The 27703-nt window shown below is 33.6% G+C and overlaps 1 protein-coding gene across 1 annotated transcript; it reads left to right on the forward strand.

The window, feature by feature from the left end:
- Positions 1-13508: 13508 nt before the first annotated feature.
- LOC147063364 (protein CFDP2-like) lies at positions 13509-14336 on the forward strand. Its single transcript, XM_085960034.1, has one exon. It carries the CDS (start codon positions 13509-13511, stop codon positions 14334-14336), a length of 828 nt encoding a protein of 275 aa, XP_085816160.1.
- The last annotated feature ends 13367 nt before the right edge of the window (positions 14337-27703 follow it).

The raw sequence follows: 27703 nt of genomic DNA on the forward strand, positions 1-27703 counted from the left end.
ATTTGTAATTGTTTTTATCATTTCACTTTAATATTTACATAATACTTTCTTTTCCACTTTATATTGGTTGTTATTTGTAATTAAACCATTTTTATATTTTGTATTTATTATGTATTATGGCGCAGTGGCCAATCTCTCTAATGTTATAATATTCTTTTTTCTAAATCAATAACTCAACGAGTTTAGCGACGGCTGCATAACAAACCATACTACCCTGAGTAGTTTTAAAATAAAATATAATTTTTAAAAATTTATTGATAGCTGTTTCGCGGTATACATTCAAGCTCAGAATTTTAACCGTTTGCTCGATAATAATAATATTATAACCTAAATAACTGAAGAGTAATTAACCTTGTTTTGACCATGTCCGATCTTAATAGGATCATATGGGCCTCCGCAGAGTGGAGGTTTGTATTAACAGATTTTATTTTTACAAGAAATGGATGTCAGCCACTTGCTCAACCTATTAGGACCATACTCTGACTCATGCACAAATTGAAAAACAATATGTGAACTTGCCAGACCCAAGATTCGAACCTGGGACCCTTGACACTATAGACCGGCGCTTTATCCACGCGGTCATCGTGGGTGTAACCAATTAAGTATAATTATTACACTGTTGTAAAATCGATTTTTCTCATTTAACATTTCGAAGGAATTGTTACTCTATCAACAGTAAACGTCGATAACATAACATTTCCTTAATTATCCTTGTCAAAAACTGTCAGTTCTTGCTGAAAAAAGATTATAATATTAATGAAAATAAAATATTAAATGTATTATTTCAGATTTTATTATGATAATTTCGTTCAATTTTGTTTTAACATCGTCCATATCTTCAATAATTAATTTTGCTTTTAAATTTTTTTACCATAAATATCTGTAATATTTTACATTTTGTGTTGATGATGTCCCATTAAAGCAAACGAAACTGAATTTGATTATTAAAATAGATTAAATACTACATAATGTGTTTTATTTATTAACATAAAACATAAGTAATCTTAGAGGCAATTTCCGATACAGTAAGTAGTAAGTGGAGTATCTGTCTCTATTTGTTTTGAGTTTTGCTTCAAATCTCACATTTCACAAAACGTACAATATTGTTTTTTCCCCAATATATAACTACATTTCTAAACGATAGATTAGTCGAACGACTAACTATCATCCTACGTAAAGAATCCTATTAAATAAACTCCATTTTTTGTAGGCTCATACGAGTATAATATGTCCTCTTATGAGCGAAAAGGGTAATTGTTTTTTTATATCACAAGTGTAGTACTTTGCAAGTGCTGTATGCAATAAACCTCCCAGAATATATCAAACGCCGAGATGGGTAGATTGGAATGTGTATTTTGGTATTCACTCGTATTCTTATGAGATTTTAAAGAGTATTAGGTAAATTCAGTCGGGGTTTTCTCTTTCCGCGCTTCGAGTAGATTTTATAGAATCTCTTTTATGTGTAAATCAGTTGGGCCATGTTATTTATATGCCCTTGAGCATCTCGTCCTCTCGCGATCTAGAATACGCGTAAACGTTGGGTTTATCGAATTTCAAACAACAGAATTAGGTACGCGTTAAAGTTTAAAGCTACCTCTCGCGGGAGTTTTGTATTCTTTTATTTTTGTATCATTCTCTTATCACAGTGTAGTCGGGTTTTATATTAATTTACAAATACAGTAGGTACATAATATTAAAATATAAATTACTAAGACATGTAAAGTAAATGGTGTTATTTAAGCCTGATAAAACTTAAAATTTTAATTCTTGTTGATTTTTTTTTTATTTGAAAGGGTAACACATGTAATTAATATTTTAAAATGATTTCAGGCATCTGGCCACATCGTCTAATTTTAGGCGACTTTTTTTATCGCGCATATCACGAATAATACAAAGAATGTTGATTTTCATGGCGCCAATTGTTGCTAGTTTGTGACTATAATGAATTAGTAGCTTTACGTAGCTTTACAGAATACATTTCAGATGTGTCAGATTGCATGAATCTGGAGGCCAATTGACAGGTCCATTTCTCTAAAACAACTTATCGCCAAATTTTGATTTTAATATCTCGATGGTTGCCATTGCTGTATGGCACGTAGCGCCATCTTGTTGAAAACTTCTCGTTCGGATCAATATCATCCGGTAGTGATCTCTATTGACTGTAATGTGAGTTTCGGCTTCATTTTAAAGAAACAAGGTCCGATGATTATACTAACGTGTAAACTGCACCAAACAATACATTTTTATAAATGTAATAGAGTTTGTAGGTCTATTTTGGATTGGTCTCACTTTATATGAAACAATTTTGCTTGTTAACAAAACTGATAAGCCAAAAATGAGTCTCATCACTGAACGCAATTTTGCGGTAAAACAACATCTATAAGTTTTGCGAATTGAGAACGATTTTCAAAGTAAATTTGAATAATTTGGTAGCATTGTTCAAACGTGAGTTTATTTATGTTGATATGCCAGACTGTACTGGTCATGAATGTCAAAAAAATGAGCGCAGAATCACAGCTCTGTTTGACAGTAAGTTTTATCTTAGCAAAAACACCCATTTACTTTGCACAATGGTAGAGAATATGGACATCAATAAAATGGATGTCATATTTTTATGAAGTTAATCTTTCTTTCAACCTATTACTCTGGATGAAAAAATAAAATGTGAATTTTGATCTACCTGCGGCATTTGATCTGAAAATATTTGAAGAGCTTAAAGATTGAACACTCAGTTTGATTTTCTACTCGTTAAATATCCTAATATTATCATACCATAATATATTTGATAAGGTACGTAGGTATGCAGATAGGTTAATATAATAAATGTGGTCATTATCGGCAATAATCTGTTATTAAAATAATATGTAATAAAACACAATATTTTACCATGTTTTTCTTAGCTCGTATTCTTGTTTGTCCGGTGGTTTTTTATCTAGTACAAATCTTGCAATCAATTTTTAACTAACTTCCCGACTAGTTAGACATTTGAAACTTTTAGAATATATCAAAACACGATGCCAATGAATTCTTTTAATACTTTTAGCCATTTTTAAGTAGAATTAAATTCATTTGCAGTTAATTCTGTTTTGTATGAATATGTTATTTTGGAAGAAATCCGTAATCCAATCCACCGTTATTGGTTGCTAAGAGAATTATCCTAGCAACTAAATTATTAATATATACGTGCATTACTATGGAAATAAAAAAGACATTTCAGTATTCTATATTTGTTTGTTTGTTGCAAAATAGCAAAAAAATGATTTGTTGACAATTGCCTTATTTGTCCTAAATTATTAATACATAGAATTGTCAAGTTTATATGATTCAATAGTAAATTTAAAAACGTGGTATATAAAAAGTTTTTTTTATCTTGTAATTATTTAATATATACTTATAATTTGTTTTTTTCCAAATATGCAAAAAACGTTTCATCTTCAATTTAATAAGAGGTAATATTATGAAACATTCCAATGTATTCCATAAAAATACATTGCCCATTATAGTATAACTTTAAACTGGTTGATCATTATTTATTTCAATTGATAGAAAATTCGTATGAGAAAATAACTTTTATACGAAATGAATATTTCTCAAAAGTTTCCAGTATTGAACGTAAAATTAGAGACTATGATATTTTAAATTGAAACTTTAACGAGAGGTGTAAGTATTAAAAATCCACCGAAAGTTTTTTGAAAATGTTGAAAACTTTAATTGAAAATTAAGTTTGTATTTTACTCATCCGGCTGAATTGAAACTTTCAAAATATTATGCCCTTTAACTTCAAACATCAACATGAATGAACACTGACAAAAATACTTTATTTCGATAGTTATTTAATATACCTATTGCCTTATTCTTTTTTTATCACGTTGCAAATATATCTAATCAAAAAATAGGTATAGGGATGAGCAATTAGAAAAAGACACAAGATTGATTTTTTCTTTTTCACTAACTGTATCCTTTTTAACTCGGTCACTTTAACTATGATTGTACATATAAACGAATCTTTTTGATAAATAAATTAAGTTAACGGTTGCCGCTCGGACGGCATCTAATTTTTAATTCAGTATGACAAGTAGCTCATTGGATTTTTTATAGAATCAGTGAACACGGAAGGATGTACAGACGACTATCCAATACTCTATATCATTTTAATAATTTCTGTCGCATCTCGTGTCCATGCGAGAGATGTGATTAATACCTTTTCGCTCTACACCTTTTCCATTATTGTGGTTTTCAACATATCGTTGGTGATGCAACTGGATGCAATACGCGAACAGACCATCACGTATTTCGCGATTTCCACATTCTTAGTGTGTGTTAGCGTCCCTAATTCCTCATAGTATTCCTAGTTTTGAATGTTCTGGTATGTACACAGTTTATTATTCTAAAAGTCGCCAATCCCTATATATAGGTACACGATTAGTAGCTCATTATATGATAATATGATTGGTGAGACCTATCTCGCACCATCTTCATATTTTTCCACTCACATTGGTAACCATATAATATAATCTTTCCTGGATTCTAGTATTAATTACAAAAGTATGTGCAAAGTTTAATAGTATTTGTTCTCTAGTTAAATAAAATAATATCAGAGAAGTCATTCTTCAAACATGGGGTTTAAAAACCCAGCCCAATTAAAAACAAATAGTCTTTCTCTGTGGTGACTTTTCCCTGGTTTTTAGGAAATGTAGTAAATTTTCATTTAAAAATTCCTTTCAATAACGAAGGCGACGTCATCTTTATTAACTCTTGTTCTTTTTTTTTTATCGAAACGATACATCCGGAAAAATAAATGTTCTCACAGTACCAAAAAAACCTCCATTTTCATTTTCCCCCAGAGATGCCACCGGTTGTTTTTTGAGTACGATATCTTTTCCATGCTTCAAAAGTATCAGAAATATAAAAGATATGTTTAAAAAATATGCTCAGTACTTTTGATTTTTCACGCACGCATAAAAATAGTTAGATCTGATTCCCGTCTATGTATTATTTACTAGAATTAAATACATATTTTTATTAGATATGCATATGTACAATATAACATAATAAAGAATAATTCCGTAAAATGACTGAGTTGACGGTTAATAAATAATGTTTATAAATAATTATTGTTTAAAATAGTATTAATATTAGTTAAAGTGAATAAATTGAAAAACCGTTGTAACTGGCTAGCAATGAGGGCGAAATTTAATGGTGCGCAAAAATTGAACATTCCCCAATCTTAAATAATGTCGACGCTCGTTCGAAGGTTCTATGGGGTGTGCACGAAAAGGTTTGTAATTTTTATATATTGTACGACAATCTATTTGTAGAGTAGACCGTTTTTTGCCCTTCGTCTGACTTTACAATAATAATAACACGTTTTTGTCTTGAGGTGAAGCAATGACATTATTTACTATGAACTATATTTACATGTACGATGACACGTGTGAATCGGTGTATTATTATAGTTGTGAACAATTGACTAAAGCAGAACCGGTTTGATTTTATTTGAAATTGCCGCGTTTTTACCATCATTCAATAATATATTATTGAATATACATAATTTAAAAACATCTCATGCATATTCAAATTATGTTTATTCAATATATTATATAATATTACATTCTGAAATCTTGTGTCTTATTCTTTGAATAAATAAAATAGTTTATTAAATTATTACAAAGTCTAAGTACGTTATAAAAACTAAATGGGGTAATACGCGACGTCGGTTAGTAATTAAGGAATTAATTGTTACACCCACGGTGGCCGCGCGGCTTAAGCATTGGACTATCACGCCGTATGTCCCAGGTTCGAATCCTGGATCTGGCAAGTACACGTCATATTGTTTTTCAATTTATGTGTGAGTCAGGGTATGGACCTAATATGTCTAGCAAGTGGTTGACATCCATTTCTCGTAAAAAACAAAATTTGTAAAATCAAACCTCTACTCTGTGGAGGCCCATATGATCCTATTAGGATCGGATATGGTCGGAAAAAAAAACCTTAATTTAATATGCTAAAACCAATAGCCAACATTATAACGAAATTCGATAAGCATTTCAGGTAATAACTACTAGTAAAACCCGTTAAAGTAGCTTTATTGGAAAAGCATACTGGCGCGAATCCAGCAGATTCAGGTTCAAGTCCCGTCAGTTGTCGTTTTTTTTTCTACAAAATGATTTTTTTCTAGTGTGTATACGCATGGGATGTTTTCAAATTATATATATATATTCAATAATTTTGTCTTATAGTGGCATGAATTCGAAAATAAACCCATAGATGGCGCGGCCCATTGACTAGTCGCCGCAAACATTGTGTAGAGTTTGTAAACGGATGAGGATTTAACTCTATGTTGACTCCGTAATTGAATCTCGAGCAAATTTCACACATATATCTCACAGTCTTACAGCCAGTCAGCTCCGTGTTATTAGATCTGATCCTTTTAATCTTAAAGGTCCGCTATTTTGAAACTAAGTACCTTACACTATCGAGATTCGTTTCTAGTGATAAGTGTATTTTCTAATTTCAAATGTGATACCTTCTTAAACTGAATTAATTCCTTGGCAAGTTCATCTGGTTATTTGGTCGAGCGAGTCATCTTAAAGATAAGAAAAAAGAAAGACAAAAACAGATTAACAAGAGTTAATCTGTTTTTGTGTACCGTTTGAAGTATTCTCTGTTATTGTTGATTAATCTCTGTGAACTCGGAATAAATATTAAAACCGCAAGTGTTTCTATTTTATAACTAACACATACTATAACTAGCGACCAGCGTAGGCCCAAAGTCTTGCTATGTATAAATAAATAAAACCATCATATAGTCATCAATTTTCAACATTGTTTGAGATACCTGAAAAAATAGGAGTTGGATGCCCCATTACAAACACAAACAGGCATTAAATTCAAAATGTAACTTTTCTAGGTTTGTTTTTTTCCGGGGCGAGAGAATGTATTATCTCAAAACCTTTTCAATAAGAAAATAAACATCAATTCCGTGACTGCGTAGATTGTATAATTATTATATGAATATAATTTGTTGTGTAATAATTAATTAGTGCCAAAATAAATGTGTGTTTTAAAATAAATTATTGGTTGCCAATAATTATCTATACCCCTTGATTCGAAATTGTGTCCTACCATTGCTCGCCAAATACCTTAATTAACTCCAAACATCACAACATAATATTATAATTGATTTTCCTTCATACTATGCCATCCTCATCCATTAGGGTGAACGTAACTTTATCATCTGCAATCTGGAACAGTTTGATAAAGCTGCATGTGTGCCAATCGTCAACGTCACAAGCAACGAGTGGTCCACTGCCATACTATTTATTGATAACGTACTTGCAAGCAGAGTTTGGTATTCTATAATGACTGAAGAGTATAAATAAGTTATTAGTTATTGTCGTATAGAATCGACTGTCACATTGACAAATGTCTTAGTGTATTTATTATGATAATATCGTCTCTGTTCTCGCAGAACACACTAACTGGAGAATACTAGTTTTGAGTAATTTACTCTGAAATTGTTAAAATGTTTGAAATAATGGTCTATCATGTGAGTTTATTAAGTAATCGTAAAAAAGATGACTTTAAAATAAAGACTGTTTATTTATTAAGAAGGTTTCCAGACGGTAAAGTTTGAAATAAGGAACATTTTGGTATTAACTCAATATATCATTTTTCGAATTAGTGTCTTCTGCCAGAACGGTGACGATATTATACACAGAAGAAGTTTATTTACTTTGATCGTCACTTTCAATTATAATTAACATATAACCAAAAAATCAGATGAACTCCAAGATACGTTAAAATAATCTGAAACTAAGAATACTCCGACAAGTGAACATGACAGACGCGTCAGTATGATTTTTCTATAGACAATGACAGGCAATGGCAAGTCATCCATAAACAACGGGAAGGGCGAAAGGTAGGACCAGTCGTGTAATGTATCTGCTTCCTTCTTCAGTGGGCAATGTCATAATTGAATACTATTGACGGAAATTACTTAATAGATTTTGTATTCTAACTAGTTTTGTTCTATTCTATAGGAATTATTTTTAATGGCTGAGGTTTTGCTGTATACATAGGCTATAATATCGCATACCTACTTATTATGTACATAATTGACAACGAGTAAGGTCTCTCAAGCTATTTATCCACTAAATTAACTGAATAAATAGTCGTAAAAATGTCATTAGGTAGGTTTTCATAAGTACAAAGGAATTGCCCTTTAGTAATGTCGTTTAAAACCACAAAAAACGATTGTGAATTAATGACATTTTTAGTGTACAAAGAAATAGCTCAGGTATATTGGATTTTTTTAATGATTTAAACCTAATGATTTTTTTAATGGGTAGTATTTAGTAATGAACTGCCCATCAATTTTATTATAAAAGTATGTTAGATTGACCTAGTAATCGACTAAAAATAACAATGATATTTTATTATATCAGAATCATAATCAGCCGGAGTTGATTTACTGCTGGATGAATGCCTTTTCTAGCTTCTTCCATGCTTCTCCAAACTTTGTGAGTTCTTCTATTTAGCCGGTTTTAGTGCATTCTTGGGGTCTTTTAGTGCCCTTCGGGTACCACTGTATAACGACACCTGTCCAGCGGTTGTCCACTCACCAAGCGACATGTCTAGCCTGCTTAGTGATTTCTATTAGATCGCGTACTCTTATCCACGTTCTCAACCGTTGGCCTATTGTATGTGCTTTCCAAGTTATGATCAACATGCCACGTGTCACGTTTTATTATATATATTTGGGAAACGTCACTAAAATCGATTGATATACATATAAGTTAATCAAATAGATAGACATACTTATAATAATGGAGTAATTTTAATGAATATATTTTATAATCAGAGAACACAACATTGATGGGAACTGGCTTACCCTACTGCGTGTGGTATAACAAGCTAAATATCTCGAGTGTCCGGAAAAATATGGGATAAATTTGAAAACGTGTTGAAAAATAAGCTATTTTCAATAGTTATTAATAATAAGTATTTTAGTTTGTCACGTTAAAGTAACATGCTTTCGATCTTTGGGAATACTCGACGCGGTTTTTTTTACTTGGGTTTTATGGCGGTCAGGAGTTAAACCATCATGCTTCAGAACTTTGGTCCATGACGATGGCTTTTACATTTATATTTATTAATATGTTCTACATTCATAATATATATTGTAATATTGTTGTAAAAAAATAAAAACTGAGTTACGAATGAATTAGGTGTTATTACTGTTATATTAATATCTTATTTGCTCCATTTTTTCATTTCTCTCAATAAGTGTGTGGAAACTGCCTGTACGTACTCATAAATCTCGCTTTTTAAATTTCCCTTAAAAGCTCGCAATTTCCAACCACTTCAGCTGTTTCTATAGTGCATTTAAAATAATATCGGTGGTAAAAATTACCTTCACATAAAAAAATCAATTGCTATGACAGCTTCATATTTTTATTCTCAAAATTATTTTTATTTACCTATACCAAAACATGGGTATGTAAAAATCTTCAATAATTGCATTATTCGTATCGTTATTTGAGGATCGCTGTATGACAAGACATACAGCAGACATACTCGATATCAGTATATCATACATACTGTGACAACCCCGTATGGTCCCCATTTGGGGATGTCTTTGTGTATCTTGAGAGGCCCGAATCGGTATCGAAACCAACAAATAATAACGGCTGATTGCGAAAATAATTGAACAATGTTTAATACCACTAATAAATATCTGACCGGCAACATTGTCCAAAAAAAAATACGAATGGCAACGTCGCATTTGGCACGGCTCAGAAAGGTAACCGTTTTTGTTTGAGCGGGAGAAGCTTCCTGCTGGGCAAATCGCAAACACGCCGATTGCGTCCTCCACAAAATTAAATTATAAAAATGTAACGATTATAATATTAACACGTAAATAAACTCGTCGTTTTCCATCATAATTCCGGTGTGTTAATTATCCACCATCCATCCCGAATCCAGACGATAAAAAAAACCATACTAAAAATAAAAGTGACAGTTGAGAAATTCACGTATATCAAATATCGTCTGGATTCGGGATGGAAGGTGGATAATTAACACACCGGAATTATGATGGAAAACGACGAGTTTATTTACGTGTTAATATTATAATCGTTACATTTTTATAATTTAATTTTGTGGAGGACGCAATCGGCGTGTTCGCGATTTGCCCAGCAGGAAGTTTCTCCCGCTCAAACAAAAACGGTTACCTTTCTGAGCCGTGCCAAATGCGACTTTGCCATTCGTATTTTTTTTTTGGACAATGTTGCCGGTCAGATATTTATTAGTGGTATTAAACATTGTTCAATTATTTTCGCAATCAGCCGTTATTATTTGTTGGTTTCGATACCGATTCGGGCCTCTCAAAATACACAAAGACATCCCCAAATGGGGACCATACGGGGTTGTCACAAGCGCACCTCTCCGGAAAGGCCCGAATGGGGGTCGGGCCAACTAAGGGCTGATTACGATAGCGTGTGTAACTGGACAGTGCGGCGGCTTGATAAGGGGTGGTTGCGTCTCTAGACGTTGAAGGATCGAAGCCCTCCCGGTACGTCGGCGGCTGGAGAGACTCGGATGCAGCACTGTAGCATAGTGGTTTGCGGTTCCCAGGCCTACCGTGAAGCTGCTGAGAGAGGAGGGCGTTGCACCCGTCCTCTCTCAGCATCCGCCCGTACGGTAGACACGGGGAATCGCGAACCACTACGCCCACAAAGCGGCGTAGTGCTGCATCCGAAACTTTCCGGTTGCCGACGGTCCGAGGGTGTTGAGAGGGCTGGGCGCGACGGCTCAGAAAGGTAACCGTTTTTGTTTTGTTATTTTCGAATCTACTCATCAACGCTCTCGATCGTTCGACATCTTTAATATTGAGTAGGTATAATAAAATGATTTTAATCTTTTTTCGACCATTTAAAATAGAAATCAGTGAATATTTAAAAAAAAATACTTCCAAGAAATATTAAAAAATAATATTTATTTCACTACAGCAAATACTTAGTGCTGAAAAAGAACAAAACGATATCTAAAGTTTTATGAAGTCATTTATTATTTGGAGTAAAAAAAAAATTATTGGTGAAAATATGCTTTATGGCCGATAATTTGTAAAAATCATCACTATTTTATTTATGTACCTAGTTATTGCTCAGTAAAAACAGTCTACCTTATCGTGTGAATATATTTTTAATATTATAATAAATTATCCTTAAATGTACGTTGTCCCATTGTGAAAACACTCAAATATCCACAAATTTTAATGATCAGAAAACTTTCAAAATTTTCTTAGAATTTCAATGATACTATGACTTTTATGATAGTTTTAGTCTACGTCGTTAGAAATATAATCGTTCACTTTCATATTTTTTGTTTTTCATAAATAAAATACAATTTAAAAAAAAAATGCCGCTTTTGATGCGTCTGTTTCCAAATATGATATAACCAAAGCTACAAAAAAAAAACACCGTTTATATGATGATCTAAATGTTTTCTATTTATGACGCACAAACATGCCAATTTTATATTATGATACAGTATTCCCCACCTCATTATCAAAAAAAGATCAACGGTATCTCTAGCAGAGAAAAACTCCTCATTTTATTGCCGTCGTGTCTGGCACAAGTTCAGCTGCATCAAGCCGTACCGGATAGCAAAGATCACTTTGATAGTGCCCAGCCTCTAAAGCTCCGACGCTGTATGAGCGATATTATTCAAAGTGTTTTTAAAAAATACTTCTGAAAAATATATAACTAGAAAAAAAAGTATTGATCTATATCTATTTAAAAAACAGTAGTTTCAAAGTAATGTTCAATAAAAGAATGTTACATTCTAAAAATGTTGTGAATTATTCGTTGAATTATTATTAGCAAATGCAATTACGTTATAACAAAAATTTGGAGTGGTCGTGACACCGGTTAGTAATTGAGGTAATTATAATACTTAGAAATAAAAATACAAAAGCCGATTGACAAAAAGTAAGGCAATTTAGAAAACGCTTCAGAAAATATTGTAAAACCACTAGTTTACTTCATCGCAATTAGATATGATACATATAGTTTAGTGGTCAGGGCACATTGGCGCGAGTCCTGGGAGGGAGGAGGGGCGCAGGTTTGAATCCAACTCGATGTCTTTTTTCTAGTGTTTATATGTTTCGTAAAAGTGTTTTCAAATTATGTATGTTCTTGTAAAGGTGTTTTTTTGTAATTACGTTTAAGACATCGAGGAAAACCCGTTATTTTGCAAAATAATATTCAAAATTCTTCTACTAAATCTACTTTTGTTTCTTACATCAAAATTTAGAAAAAAAATACAAAATTTCGTGTAAGTATCGCAAACTGAACGATTTCAAGAACATGTTGAGGTGGATGCATTATTCTTATGATAGGGTACACTTTTAGAAGATTCATATAGTTTTAATAAAGTTATAGTTTTAAAAGTTACACTCAATGAATGGAAATAACTCAAACATAAAGATAATATATCAAAAAGTTTCTTTTGTTAAACTTTCCGTTCGCTGAATATTGCCCGGAGGTGTGCTTAATTCTAAGTCTTGCTACTACAAAGGTTCTTACTTAGGTGATGTTTAAAATAAAGTATTCCCACGAACAAATTACTGTTAAATTAAGTAGACTTTGCTAAACTGATAACACTGATTTTTTAACTTCTAAAAGTTTCGCTTGACAATGGATGATGTTTTAGATATTTACGATTTCTTTATTAATATAAAAGAATTTATAATTAAATTATTATAACCTAAAAAAAAGGTTGGTTCTTATGAATTAGGTACTCGTTAGATAAAATTCGCATGACTCATACACGGATTAAGCCTCACCTGGCCAGTAAAAGATTTGAATTCGAAATCGATTATGTACAATTGGCGGACCAAAGGTTGGTATGACTTCAGTGGGGTATGCCTTGATGCCAGATCAGGTGTGCTTCCATTTGAAATGCTGAGTATGTCGACTATCCATGATAGCTCTGCCAACAAATCCTACCTCTAACCTCTCCGTGGGGGTCCCTAGGCAATGCAGCATGCTGTAGCAGATAGAGGAGGGTGCAAGGCGAATCACCAGCGCCTAAAAACTGGTACATTCTGGCTACGGGAAGGAAAACCCCTACAGAAAACCAGGGCATGTTCACGGGCCCTAAGGTGGCAGCCCCACCAGTGAACTCGGGTGCTGTGGGATGATCACCTGCACACCCTAAAACAACAGATTAATCCAAGCACAGGGAAGCCTCGGACCCCCGTTTCCATCTTGACGACCTCGCCTGAATTCGGTAAACGATTTTGTTTTGGAACCTACAATATCCGTACTCTAAATGTCCCTGGAAAGGCCGAGCATCTAACAGAAATACTTTCTCAATACAAGTTAGATGTTCTCGGGATCAGTGAGTGTCGACTCACTGGCATTGGCGAGAAGTTTATTCGTGGGTTTCGTCTATTGTACTCCGGACACGTCACATTGCGACGTAGTGGAGTCGGATTGCTGATGTCCAAGGAAGCTCGCAAGTGCCTCACCAGCTGGGAACCTATCTCCGAACGTCTACTCCGCGCTACTTTCAAGACCAAGTCGGGTTCCATCACTTTTCTGCAGTGCTATGCTCCCACAGAGGCTGCTAGCGATGCAGATAAGGATACATTCTACGAAAGTTTGGCGGAAGCCGCTGGAAATATCCCCAGCTGTGATCATGCAGTTATCCTTGGTGATCTTAATGCCAAAGTAGAATCTGACCCCTCGCGTGGACCCTTTGTGCTGGGAAAACATGGCCTTGGCCAAATGAACGATAATGGTTCCCGTCTGGTAGATTTTGCCTCAATGAATGGTCTTGTGATTGGTGGTAGTCTTTTCCCTCATAAGACCATCCACAAATATACATGGACATCGCCAGACGGTAATACAAGAAACCAGATCGACCACATTTTGGTCAAAGCGAAATACCGGCATGAACTGCTAGACGTGCGGACATATAGAGGTGCAGACATCCACAGTGACCACGAACTCTTGGTCGGGAAATCCCGTATAGACCTCAAACGAGTCCCAAAACCCAAAAGGACGGTCAGACTCGATGTGGAAAAACTGAAAAGTACCCGTGTGCGTGCAACCTATGAGCTGGAGCTGCAGAAGCGCTTATATGATGCTAGAACTATCACGTCTTCCATCGACTCGGATCCCTTGGAAGGAAAATGGATATTATTCCGGGATGCTATAATGAGCTCCGCAACTACTGCATTAGGAGAGCGGCATACGCACAGACCGGACTGGATGTCACCTCATACATGGGAGATGATTGAGAAGAGGAAGCTCCTGAAAGAATAATTGCGAGACAATGGTACATACGACCCACAGCGCAGCGCGGAATACCAGACAATGGACCGCGTGGTAAAGCGTTCTGCCCGCCGCGATAAGCGCCGACGCCTGGATGACCTCATTCGGGATGCGGAATCTGCTGCCTGCAAGAATAATCCAAGTGCTCTCTTCCGCATCACCAGAGCAATTTGCGGTAAGAAACGTCCAGTGGTCACTGCATTACGCAACTCTGACGGAGTGACAGTCACCGAACCTGCAAAGGTCCAGGAGCTATGGCGCCAACATTTCAGTGATGTCCTGAATCGCCCACCTCCATTGCATCCCTTCGATATTCCGTCGGAGATCACCGCCCTCGGAATCACTATTGCATCGGGATTCTGCGAAGATCCTCCGACAACTGCTGAAGTTAAAGAGGCTGTCAAAAGACTGAAGCGCAGGAAAGCTCCTGGAGATGATGGCATCCATGCAGAATTTCTGCTCTGCGGACTGAGCGCTGTATTGCCGTCCTTGTGTGACCTTCTGCACGAGGTATGGGAAAGGGAGCAGTGCCCCAAAGCCTGGAGGGATGGCACCGTTGTTACTCTGCACAAAAAGGGTAACCCACAAGACTGTAATAATTACAAAGGAATCACTCTCCTCAGCGTTCCCGGGAAGGTGTTGGCGCAGATTCTCCTGTACAGGATTAGAAGTCCCATGCTGGACGTTTTGCGTGCGCAGCAGAGTGGATCTGTCCCGGGGAAGTCCTGCTCAGAGCATATTTCAACTCTCCGAAGCCTTCTGCAACAGTACCAAGAGATGAATATACCTGTCGCCTGCTGCTTCGTGGACTATGAAAAGGCATTTGACAGTCCTCATCGTGAATCTCTGTGGCAAATTCTGCTAGGATATGGTGTCCCACGGAAACTGGTCGCCGTGATAAGTGCTCTCTACACCAATACAGAGTGTCGCGTGAGAGCAGCCGGAACATCCTCTGACCTCTTTGAAATCACGTCAGGAGTCAAGCAAGGATGTGTACTTGCGCCCTTTCTTTTTATCATCATGATGGATTTCATTATGCGTAAGACGGTTTGCCCCGACAGTGGGATACGCCTACATCATGATGACACAAGCGATCTATGCGAAGAAAGACTGTGCGACTTGGAGTATGCAGACGACGCAGTCGTGTTTGACTCGACGATCGAGAGGTTGGAGGTGACCGTGAACAGGCTAGCCGCAAACTCGATGCGTGTGGGTCTTCATCTGAATGCCGCTAAGACCAAATCCATGTGCAGTGCTGCTTGCATCGACGCCGACACTCCTCTGCGGGTTTCTGGTCTGCCCGTCGAGCTGGTGTCCAGATTCAAGTACTTGAGTGCCATGGTTGCCGATGATGGTGGTATTTCTAGTGAGCTTGGAATCCGCATGGGTGTGGCGGGCTCTGCGTTCAACCAACTTGGAGTCGCATGGAGGTCAAGGCTGTATTCTGTGAGGACCAAATGTCGTTTGTTTAACGCGTGCGTGCTACCTGTGCTCCTGTATGGCTGTGAGACATGGCATCTTACTAAGCTTCAAGAGTCACGGCTTTTGAGCTTTGAGAATCGATGTCTCCGCAGAATCTTAGGGGTACATTGGTACGACCGCGTTACAAATATCCGAGTTCGTGAGCAGACACAACAGCCTTCGGTGATTGAAGTTATCACGAAGAGACGATTCACGTGGCTGGGACATGTATTCCGGATGCCGCCAAAGAGTGCGGCACTTCGTACCCTTGTGGCACAGCCTCAAGGGTTCCGTCGCCGTGGCCGGCCCTCCCTCACCCTGCAGCGATGCTACAAAAGCGGCCTACGTGCTGCAGGTCTGACATGGCGGGAGGCACAGGAGTTGGCGATGGACCGAGGGAAGTGGCGCCAACTTGTGCTTGCCCTATGCCCCAATGTTGGGACGTGACAGGGTGAAAGAAGAAGAAGAAGAAGATGTTTCTCAGGTTTTCAACATTATTAATTATTTTCATTAATAATAATCTAACTTTTTAAGCTCATCTGTATATTAAATATTGAATATAAATAGACACTTACTTGCTTTATCATTTACAAGTACAAATTTACTTAATATCGTACTCCGTTTAATACAAATAACACGAGAAATGTTGGCTTTCGAGTCGTTGGAAATAATTGTTGCTCAATTAATCAGCATAAAACAATTATTGACACGTCCATTTACCGAAATAAACTTATCGCTATTTTTTTATTTCAATAAGTAGATAGTATCACACGCGGTGCTCTGTTGAAACTACACCTCTTTTGGTTCAACGTCATCCATATTTTTAATTAAAAAATATTGACCATGGTAACGATGTCTATCAACCGTAACGCGAGCTCCAGCCTTATTTTTGACAAAATAAAATCCGATGATGCCACAAGCGTTTAAATAGCACCAAATGTTGAAATTTTTTAGATGGTCTCATTGCATATGCGGCAATTTTACTTATTAACAAATCCGTTAAGCCAAAAATGAGTCTCACTACAAAACTGCGAATCGACGACTCATTTTCAAAGTAAATTTGGATAATTTGGTTGCGTTGTTCAAGCGTGACTTTATTCATAATGATTTTTTGGATTATACTGATCATAAATGTCATTCAATTTGAAAGTTAATTATTTCGTACTAATTCTAATAAAGCAAAAAAAAAATGCCCGGTATATAATATCTGTGGTTTTTTTTAAATAGTGTACTTTCAAAAATAATTTTACTCAATTTTTGTGAATAACTAAACTATCACAATTATCATGATCATCTCAGTGATTTTCGATCCACTGCTGGATGAAAGCTTCTTCTTGAATTCTCCACTATTCTAAGCTATTAGTTTTTTGTTACGACATACTTTATCTAAACTAAGTTATCTAATCGATCCAGCAGGCTGACTGTTTAGGTATTTTAATATTTCTCGCGGACGATTTGTCCAGAAATGTATGTGTTCTTAGAGTTATGTGGCCTGTCTATATCAAACGTAAATATAATGCTAAGGTATTATTATTACATGACTGGTATGTATAGAATTAAATATATCTGAAAGTCAGCAATACCTACATGTCATCGATTTTTATAAAAATGTATTATTTTGTAAAATATAATAAAGCCTATGCAGGGAGGTATTTTAATACGGTTTAAAAAAGAGAATTGGTAATTGACTATACAGTCAAGTTTCGACCCTTATTAATGAAGTGAAATAGAGAGGAAGAAAAGGAAGTAGGTACTTACATTACAAATGGGCACCCATAATTTGTATCATGACACACAAATTCATTGAAAACATCATCTATATTATTCATCCAGTCAAAGGGATTAGAATTTTGAGCCCTCAATTTATTTACTAACGCAACACGTTACTGTGGACTGCCCTGCCTGGTAAAAGGTTTTTTGATAACCAATAAATTCTAAGAATTCTTCCACCCTTGTATTATAAATTAATACAATTAAATAATTTTATTAAATGTCATTTATGTAACCGCTTGTCAGCACGCTCTGATGTATTTAATGTAAAATCATTAAACATTTGAGAAAATCAAATCTGTGTGCAAAAGGCAAAAGAAGATAAATCTGTAGGTAAATATGAAAAATTAATTAATAATACCTAATACAAGTCCGTAGAAGGTAAAACAAACAAGTTAAATTGACGCCATTATTAGTAATTTTAATACATAAACGTCTGTATATAATATATATATTATAGTTGTCTAAGACTTGACCATCTTTTGGCTCCCCTGAGTAGTAGTTTACGTCTTATCTCCTCCTCTTGTGACGCATAATATGTAAATATCTATTTATTATCCATAAAAGTTTGAAATTTTTTTTAATTGTTGTTTTATTATTATTAAAAAGTTGTTTAATCGAAAACTCTGTTAACTAATAACATTTACTATATTGACTCCGGAACCGACTGATAGTATAATAACTATAAGTTAGCTTACATTTATGTAAACTATTAATACGGTTTAGTTGATTTTTATGTTTCTGTATAAATTTTATTACATGTATGATGGTGACATAGGCATCTTTATCTGAATGTTTCGCTTGTGACCAATTTCTGAGAAGGTCACATGGACGTCAGCCAGCGACAACTTTAAATAAAGAGAAAGTCATCGATGAGTGAGAGGAATGATGATCATATTAGACACTCTCCACTCACCTGATGAGCCTTTTTATTACTAATTAACGTACTACGTTGTAATCGTTGATTTTTAAAATAGATAACTCTCCATCAAGTTTTTATTTATTGGGTTCTATGAATTTATTCAAAATACTAACCTTAGGAATTCTGAATAAATTCATTGAAATGGCTTGGAACAGCTTGTTTACTTAGTCCAATTTTTTTATTAAGATTTATCCAATAGTTATATTTCTGATACCTTTCAATAAGTTGTGCTACATTATCAAATGTTGGGTATATGAAGTTAGTATTCTGCAAAATATAGTTTAAATTAATAAAAACGTTTATTAATAGTTTAGTTTAAAACCACACGAAATATAATTATACTGCTAGATTGTCATCTCACGTAGGTACATTGTATTAAATTATAACATGCGAATTTAATTGTAATTTTTATATATTATCGCAGGTAGGCAAGTGAGCTTTCATTTCTCTATTTTTAGTAAAGATTTATCCGATACGCCTTGCGTAAAGCTTTTCTAGTTTACAAAAATCAATACGTAAACGCTTTCTCTCGAAGAAAAGTTTTGTATTGTGAGAATTGAGGTGAAGATAGCGAACAGCTGTTTAGTATTTTTTCAAGTCAACACCGCTGAAAAGAATTTTTTTGCGCTTTTTCAAGACAAGACGCGAATATTAAATGCTTACGTGAAGACCGCCGATCTCTGAAGGATGAACGAAAGGTAAATATACGTATTCCGTTATGGGAATTATTATGTAAATATCGAGACGATAATACCTGTTTTATGCAGTATGTCATATTCAAGAAAAATAATTAAAATATCAAAGTGAACTAAGTTATCAAAATACTTATCTACGTTATTTTTATTATTCGTTTAGATTTATGAACTGAGAATCATGATGTGGATGATTTCGTTATTTGACAGCCTTCTCCCCATGACTTAGCTGAACAGTACACAGTAATATTTATTACACTCTTGATTTAGTCCGTTTATCTGGAAGTACCTCTTCTTCCTCCTCTCCAATCTTTGGTCTGATCAAATAATTCACATTGTCATCTTATCTATGGTATATATGGCAAAAATTTGAGAGTTTACTGAGCAAAATAAGAAGCGTCAATCTTAAAATGTTAAGTTTTTTTTGATAATAAAGTAGCTCGTGATTTTATCGTTCGTGAGACTCTCTGTCTCAGTTCATTGACCACATTTTTTATACATTAGGAAGACAACAGGTCTTATTCGTTGCATTTTGGTCGTATTTTAGTAGATTTTAAAATGATTTTGTTCTTTCAAAATAATTATAGTTTCGACAATGCATAGCGTTCTGCTATGTAAAGATCATTACAAAGAGATATATATATATATAAAGAAAAAACAAATTAGTATTTATGTCTATTTTTAACAAATAGTATAATATTTTATAATTTTTATTGATGTGTTCACTTCTTTTATTTTTTTTGTTTTGAACGAAATGTCTTTATGACAACTCAAATCCAAACGAAGACTATAAAACAAAGTTATTGGTACAATACTATTATATTGCAATGATATGTACACTGACAAGTGTTAATATTATAATAATATAACATGTTTTACCTTTATTTTAATGAAAACAATCTTAGTTTTAGACTAAAATCAGAAAAAAAACAGTTTTTTATAACTTAGAAGCTTGGCATTAGTATTTTTTAGGTATCAATAACCATGTTCTTGCTTTTTCGTACAAGGTAGTTGTTAGTAATTTTGAACAATCACAAACACACAGACTATGAGAAAATCACTTAAACATACTGTGTCCTCACCGAGCTCAAACCCAAAGCTCCCGGATGGAAGGCAAACGCCTTACGCACTGCACCACGAGAGCTGCCTAAGCCATTATTATTGTACAATATTCATTGAGACTCCGTAAATACACAATCGTCAAACATTAAGATTGTTTCTTATTACATCATATTTAACGTCGATCAGCTGATATACCGTCGGTTTATTTAATTACATCTTGATTTATAAATAGTCCACAAGACTATATCAGAAATATCTTTTTTTTTTTTTAAATGAATATTCACTAAAAACCTTGCGTAAATAAACTATGTCACTTTCTAAGTGAGTGCACTTAAAATGATTAAGCTATCAACCCAAGCGCCTATCTATCGTGTATTTCAAAATAAACACGCTAATTAACGTGTTTAAAATCATCATTAGAAATGGTTACCATATTTGTTATTTAAATCAATGTAATAACATTATTATATTGGTTAAGGGCATTTTTTGTGGATTACCTTTGTTTAAGTACAAACAAGTTATAAATAATATATTGGCGGAATTTAAAAACATTCCCAGTTAGAATGCATTAGAATGCATTAGTAGATAATGGTTAGAGCACCCATCTTCCTAAATTTGATTTCTCTTGATTTTATATTTATGATATTATTATACTATTAATTAATATAATAAATTGATAATATTAATTTATTATACTATCTGATGTATTCCAGACAAATTTCATGAGTTATTCGACGCATAGGAATTTAACTGTTGACCTTTCGTGGTGTTCCTCAATACAATGCTCTTTCCAATACTGGTATATCAACAAATAATTCGACCGAAAATAGAATGAATCTTGCTTTACCTACGTTACAATCATAGGTAATATTATATTATGTACTGTGTCTGAAATATTTTAATGAAGGTCAAAGTATTCCTAATTCGAAGTTTCGATGAAATCTGTACTTAACACATTTGTTTGCAGTAATTGGTCTGGGTATTTGTATCTATCTCTTTCTTAAATTATACAATATAAACTATTTTAGAGATATTAACGTTGGTATAAAATAGGCGTGGGCAAAACGCAAGCCACATGCGTACGTAGAAATATTGAATGAAAAAAGAAAACTATTGTATTTATAATACTTGTTATCACGCAGCTGAAAAAACAATATTGCCATTATTATTACTACTATTTCAGGATATGTATTTATGACTATTAACTAAGGATAAACATGAAAGAATTGTTTATGTCAATCTCATGAAAATGAAATTCTTGTAGTTAATGGGTCAACCCTGTTTCATATGAAGCAAATATTATCGCGCGATATAAAGTCGTGCGACCGTATTCCGTCAAGCGGTTGAAATGGAGCGTGGAATTGAAGCCTTCAGATTAGATGTCGACGAATCAGTAGCGAAATGTGGAGGTAGGCTGTTAAGATCCGCCATAAATAGTGCACATTAAACTTTGATAGTTATACGTATTTCTTTTTATGGCACTAAGACAAAATTTTATAGATAGTGTTGAATAGTTGTTAAAAATCAATGAAACCCTGCCTAACCAAACTATAATAGTTTTGGTATACTTTGGGGAATACGATAAAATTTTGCACACTTTTTCATTCATACTTATTTGTTTTTGTTGGTTTGAAATTACATATATATATTTTTTTTTAATTCATTAAACCCTGCCTAAGCTTAATTATAATAGATAAAAAATATTATTCAATCTATAAAATATCCAGAGTTATGTATGATTTAATTTCATAATTTTAGATATTCTATAGATAGACGAGTATTTTTTGACTATTTTCTATTATGGCGTCGTTTTCGCAGCGTTTAATTGAATTTTAAATACTAGCCAAAACCGTCTGTAAATTATTGTAGTATTATGTCAATGAAAATAAAATATACGCACGACTGACTAAGTTTAGTATGCACTATTTATGGCGGATCTTAACAGCCTACCGCCACCCTTCGCCACTGAAACGAATGATGATCAAGTGATAATAATATTCGCTAAGTGTGAAATGAGGTTTATGGAACTCAAATTTGATTACTTGGTAATCAACACAACGCAAGTGCGTTGCTATAAATGATCCAAAGAATGTAGATATAACTATTTTTAACACGTATGTATTCTTCCTCATTCACTGATTATAATCTACTGCCAGTCTCTGAAAGCCGTTACGTTCTTTCACTACCACGTAAAATATACATAATTATGAGTATTGAAACAATCTAAATGTGCTACTCGTATTTGGGTGTTCTATATCAAAAGTTTGCTGACCTCTATTATTCTAAATATTGATTCCCGTGATAGTGCGATATTACCGAAATATTTTCATTATGTTCTTATATACATAAAATATTTAGTAATACTCGTATAAAACGTGATTGAATCATATAGTATAAATTATAACCTAGAATTAGTTAGTAAAATGGTAAACGTTGCGTGCTTTCTACTCCTTATAATCTAAATATTTAAAACTAAAGAGTTATTTCTCGCTAAAATCAGCACAAACTAAATACAAAGTGAAATATTTCAAAGTTTGTTTAAGAATATTAATTTGTTATAAAGACAGTTTTAGTTACTTCTGGATTTAAATGCCTTATGAAATATTATTTTACGCACCACACAATATAATATCGTCGTTTGTCTGATTATTTATAATGCAAAAATACTCTTTCGAATTACCGTTATTTTACCACGTTTTTATTAGCTCGTATTCTTGTTTGTCCGGTACAGATTTTTTCTTGTGCAGTAAAAATTTTTTCTTGTTTGTCCAAGATTTTTAACTAACTTTCCGAATTGAATTCATTTTCAGTTAATTCTGTTTTGTATGTTTCAGAAAAATTCGTTAAAAGTAATATTTACTACTCACTATTATTGGCTGCTATGTGGGTTCTAGCAACTAAATTATTAATATATACGTGCGTTACTATCAATATGAAATGTAAAAATGACATTTCTGTATTCAATAATATTTATTCAGTATTTCTATGAAGTACCTACAATAAAAAGTTTTTATTAATACATAGAATTGTCAAGTTTATATTATGATTCAACAGAAAATTTAAAAACGTGGTATATGAAAAGTTATTTTTATCTTGTAATTATTTTTAGTTTAATTCCTTGCGCGTTATGACCAATCTGCATCTCTCCATAACGCGTTATTACTTTTTAGTTTAGCCCACTTAATAATTAAAAAATAGACGATTCGCCGTATCCGGTAAATTATCCGTAAGCAATTTTCATTATATAATTATCGCCGTGAGCTTTTTTAACTGTAAAATAATACGGCAGTATAGAATTTGAAACCAATTGACGCGGTGTTTGACAAGTATTTGACCGAATGGTCATTTTGTACGCATGCGCGTTTTTTATTTACAAAGTTTATTTTCTTGAGAGTAAGTGATGGGCCGATTGAATTCAAATACATCATTTGACATTACTTTGTAATAATTACGGGGGGGGGGGTAATAACGTGTATCTAGCTACTTTTATTACGGCTGTTGATGATAATAATATGTTTTAAAAATGATTTATTTCTGGATTATAGTAAACAGGTACTGTTATTTTAACGCTAATTCAAACAAATTCTAACATAAATGGTAGATGGGCACTGAAAAAAACTAGGAGGGGCAAATAAATGTAGGTACATACTTAAGAAATGCCACGTATTCATAATATATTGATTATTATTAAAAAATAAAAATCTCAGTATTGGACGAATTCTAAATAATCTAAAAGTAGTTAAGTACTCGTTATAACCTAAGGTATAACTAAACATTACGTATAAATTAAGGTCGAATTCCATTCTAAGATGCAAAAAGACCATTTGGTCAAATGATATAAAGACATCGCACCATTTGGTTTCAATTCTATACTGTTACAGGTACAAAAGCTCATGGCAATAATGTCTGCAGCTAACTGCATACGTACAATTATTTACATCTAACCACGTTTCGCACCCATTATTTTTGTACTGAAAGAACATATTGTCATTTCCTACTTCTTCACTACCAAGCGCATCTATCGAACTTTATGAGTAGGGTATTAGCGTATCCGGAAATTTGTACGTAAATAGTTCACCGCAGGACACTTATTCGTGCGCCGCAGTACGTGAAACATGAGTTCGTGTAACATTTAATCAAATGACGAGTTTTTCGTTGAACATTTCACCGTGGAGTATATTTGTACGTATGCTACAACATGTGCCGAATTTTATGAGATGTCTTAACTAGGTTAGGTTAGGTTAAGGTTAATCTAATTGGAACAGTACTATTTGCAAACTATGGCCGCCTTTTGTAAAAAACGTACAAATGTATTCCACGGTGAAATGTTCAACGAAGAACTCGTCATTTGATAAAATGTTATACGAACTCATGTTTCACGTACTGCGGCGCATGAATAAGTGTCCCACGATGAACTGCATACGTACAACTTACATATAACCGGGTATTAGAGCATCCTTGTAGTAGTTTAGAGCACTAAACTACTACATGGATGCTCTAATACCCTTGGGTACTACTTTATGGCGGAATTTCTCTAGCGGCTGTCCGTTCAACGATAGACAGGTACATCTTATTGTCATTGAATATGCTTAGCGACCACTATCTCATCGCGTACTCTAACCTACATGGGTTTAATTTGTGGTATTTTGGCATTATACCCAATAATATACCTTACCATCCCACCAAATGTTCTTCATGCCAGTTTGTTTCTGCGAGATATACCGTCACGTGTTGTCTACATCTAAAGTTCTTATTTATTTGTATCGCCATTTTATTAACACAGGCTCAAAAAATAACTCTTCAGCTGAGAAATGTGTCTTTATTATTGTAATTAAATAAAAGTAAAAACAACTATATTGTTATTTCACGTTCCTTTGCCAATTTTCCAATGTATTCTTTAATAATTACAAGATAAAAATAACTTTTTATATACAACGTTTTTAAATTTTCTGTTAAATTAATATGCTCAATATGCTCAAACTTGTACTTGATAATTATGAAGTACTTAAATAAAAAACAAACAAACAAATATAGAAAACTGAAATGTCATTTTGACATTCCGTTTTGATTTCCATAGTAACGCACGTATATATTAAATATTTTCGTTGCTAGGACCACCCCATTTGCAACCAATAATAGTCTTTTACTTTTTACGGATTTTTCTGAAATAACTTTCCATACAAAACAGAATGAATTAAATTCTGCTTAGAGATGGCTAAACGTCTTAAAAGAATGCATTGGCATCGTATTCTGATATATTATAAAAGTTTTAAATGTCTAACTAGTCGGAAAGTTAGTTAAAAACCGATTGCAAGATTTGTACTGGACAAACAACCACCGGACAAACAAGAATACGTCCTAATTAAAACGTTGTAAAAATACTTCGTAGTAATTGCTTTATTAAACGTATTATCAATGCCTAATCCAAGTCAAGATATGTATTAACAGTTCCTAAAATTTTATTCGAATACATACAATGTTCTAAAATGTCAATGTTTTTTTTGTATAAGTGCCCTGCAACAAGAAAACATTACTGACGTACTTAGTATTTTTTTCATTCTTACTGTGCATAAGGGTTCCGATAAAGCCACACCTAGAAAGGCTTTATTTTATTATCAATTATTTGAATGAATGACTCTCATTGATTCAATTATGAGATAACCCGTTAGTAAAATTAATTACATAACTAATTAGCTGATAATGATATCAATTTAGACTGACAATGAAATTAATATCACTCAACACCTGATAGCCTTACAAGACTTTACGTTAATACTAATCCCATTTACTGTCAGTATATAATCAAATAACATTATACAGAAATAATTTTATTAATTTAGTATTATAAATTTGACAACGTAAGTAATTTTTTTTTAATTAACAATACATTGATTAATTAATTAATCAAAAAAATCAATATTTAAATTTTTGTCGAACCAGATCTTGTTCTCCATACCTTCGGTATCATAGATTTACTTAATAAGTTTTGAAATATTAGCTTTCTCATCAAACATCATTAACTATATCGTTTAAAAATAATAAAATCGGAAAACAGGTTTAGACCTCTCGCATAAAAGTAACATACAACATAAGGAAGTATAACCTGAAATACTTACTTTAATATTGTATGTTCACGAGAAATAGTTTTAATGTTGATGAATAATAAACTATAAGGTCACAACGCAAATAGTATGAATGCACGTTAGAGTTAAACTGTATTTGGTGAGAAAAAATAGCATTTGACATCATAAAAGAATAGTTATAATGTACCGAGTTTGTAGATATTTTAAAAATAAAATTTAAATATATAAATTATTTTGCGATTGCGATAAATTACACATAAAAAAATATTCATCATCACTGAAACTACGAGTTGGGATCTGGTCGCCTCTAGCACTGTCAATCACCAACTTATCTCTAATGTTTTGGTTCCTTAGTCGGATACACTGATAGTCCTTTTTACTAAGTCCAGACACTGGAGTCGTGGCACGTGGCACGCCATCCTCCCATCGGTTTTATTAACATTAGGCGCTTCTGTGTCAATCTGTCGTTTATTCTTACGACGTGTCTCGCCCAACTGAATCCTTGATTTTTTTTTATTATGATAGAATAATGTATACTTTGAAATATTCTCAGAATCATATCGATTAAAATAGTAATTTACAAATTCTTGGATGGAATATAATAATAAATTGTAGTATGTATATTTCTATGGCTATTCAAAATTATGTACTAATATTCAATAAAGAATGTTGCTTTCGTAAGTCTTGTGTAATATGAATAATAAAAGAAAAACTATCAACTCCTACTTAATTTTTCAATAATAATAAAAACTTAGTAAGTAGTGTAATTTTATTGATTGCACCAGCCATTGATTTATCATAATATACCATACGTTTTTACATGCCCGTAGTTTTAAATTTTACAAATTACCTAATGATCTTGACGTTTTACATAAGGCAAACAGTACCGCCAATTATTTGGTTCATTTGTGTAAGCCGATATGAAACATTTGATGTTTGCTATATTGTGTAGCATACTTCACTTACGTCCAAACTTATACTGGCCAATATACAATGTGTGTACGTAAGGGCATCTGTAGCAGGAAGAGCAAAGTAAAATCTCATTGGTAAATGAAGGACAAATTCTTCTGGCAATGCAGCTGCGACAAAACCCATTTGACGGTTATAGCATCATTTGAAAGTAACAATATCAACACCTAAACGAGTCGCTTGCACTTGCAGAAGAATCTGACACCATTCTACCGGTTGATGTCGACATTGGAATACAAATAATATTTATTTAATTCAATCCACTTATTAGTATAATATGTCAGTTCATAGAGACGTTTTCACTTAATCAAAGGTAATTTTTCCATAAATAAAATTTTCGTAATATTTTGATTATATATCGTCACTGTTCTGGCAGAAGACACTAATTCGAAAAAATGA

The sequence above is a fragment of the Rhyacophila brunnea genome, unplaced genomic scaffold (genome assembly GCF_057557595.1).
Source record: "Rhyacophila brunnea isolate RB1 unplaced genomic scaffold, BYU_Rbru_1.0 scaffold_9, whole genome shotgun sequence".
Taxonomy (NCBI): domain Eukaryota; kingdom Metazoa; phylum Arthropoda; class Insecta; order Trichoptera; family Rhyacophilidae; genus Rhyacophila; species Rhyacophila brunnea.

What these genes read in the sequence shown, in the direction of transcription:
- LOC147063364 (XM_085960034.1), top strand. Translation starts at nt 13,509, where the DNA reads ATGTCCAAGGAAGCTCGCAAGTGCCTCACCAGCTGGGAACCTATCTCC.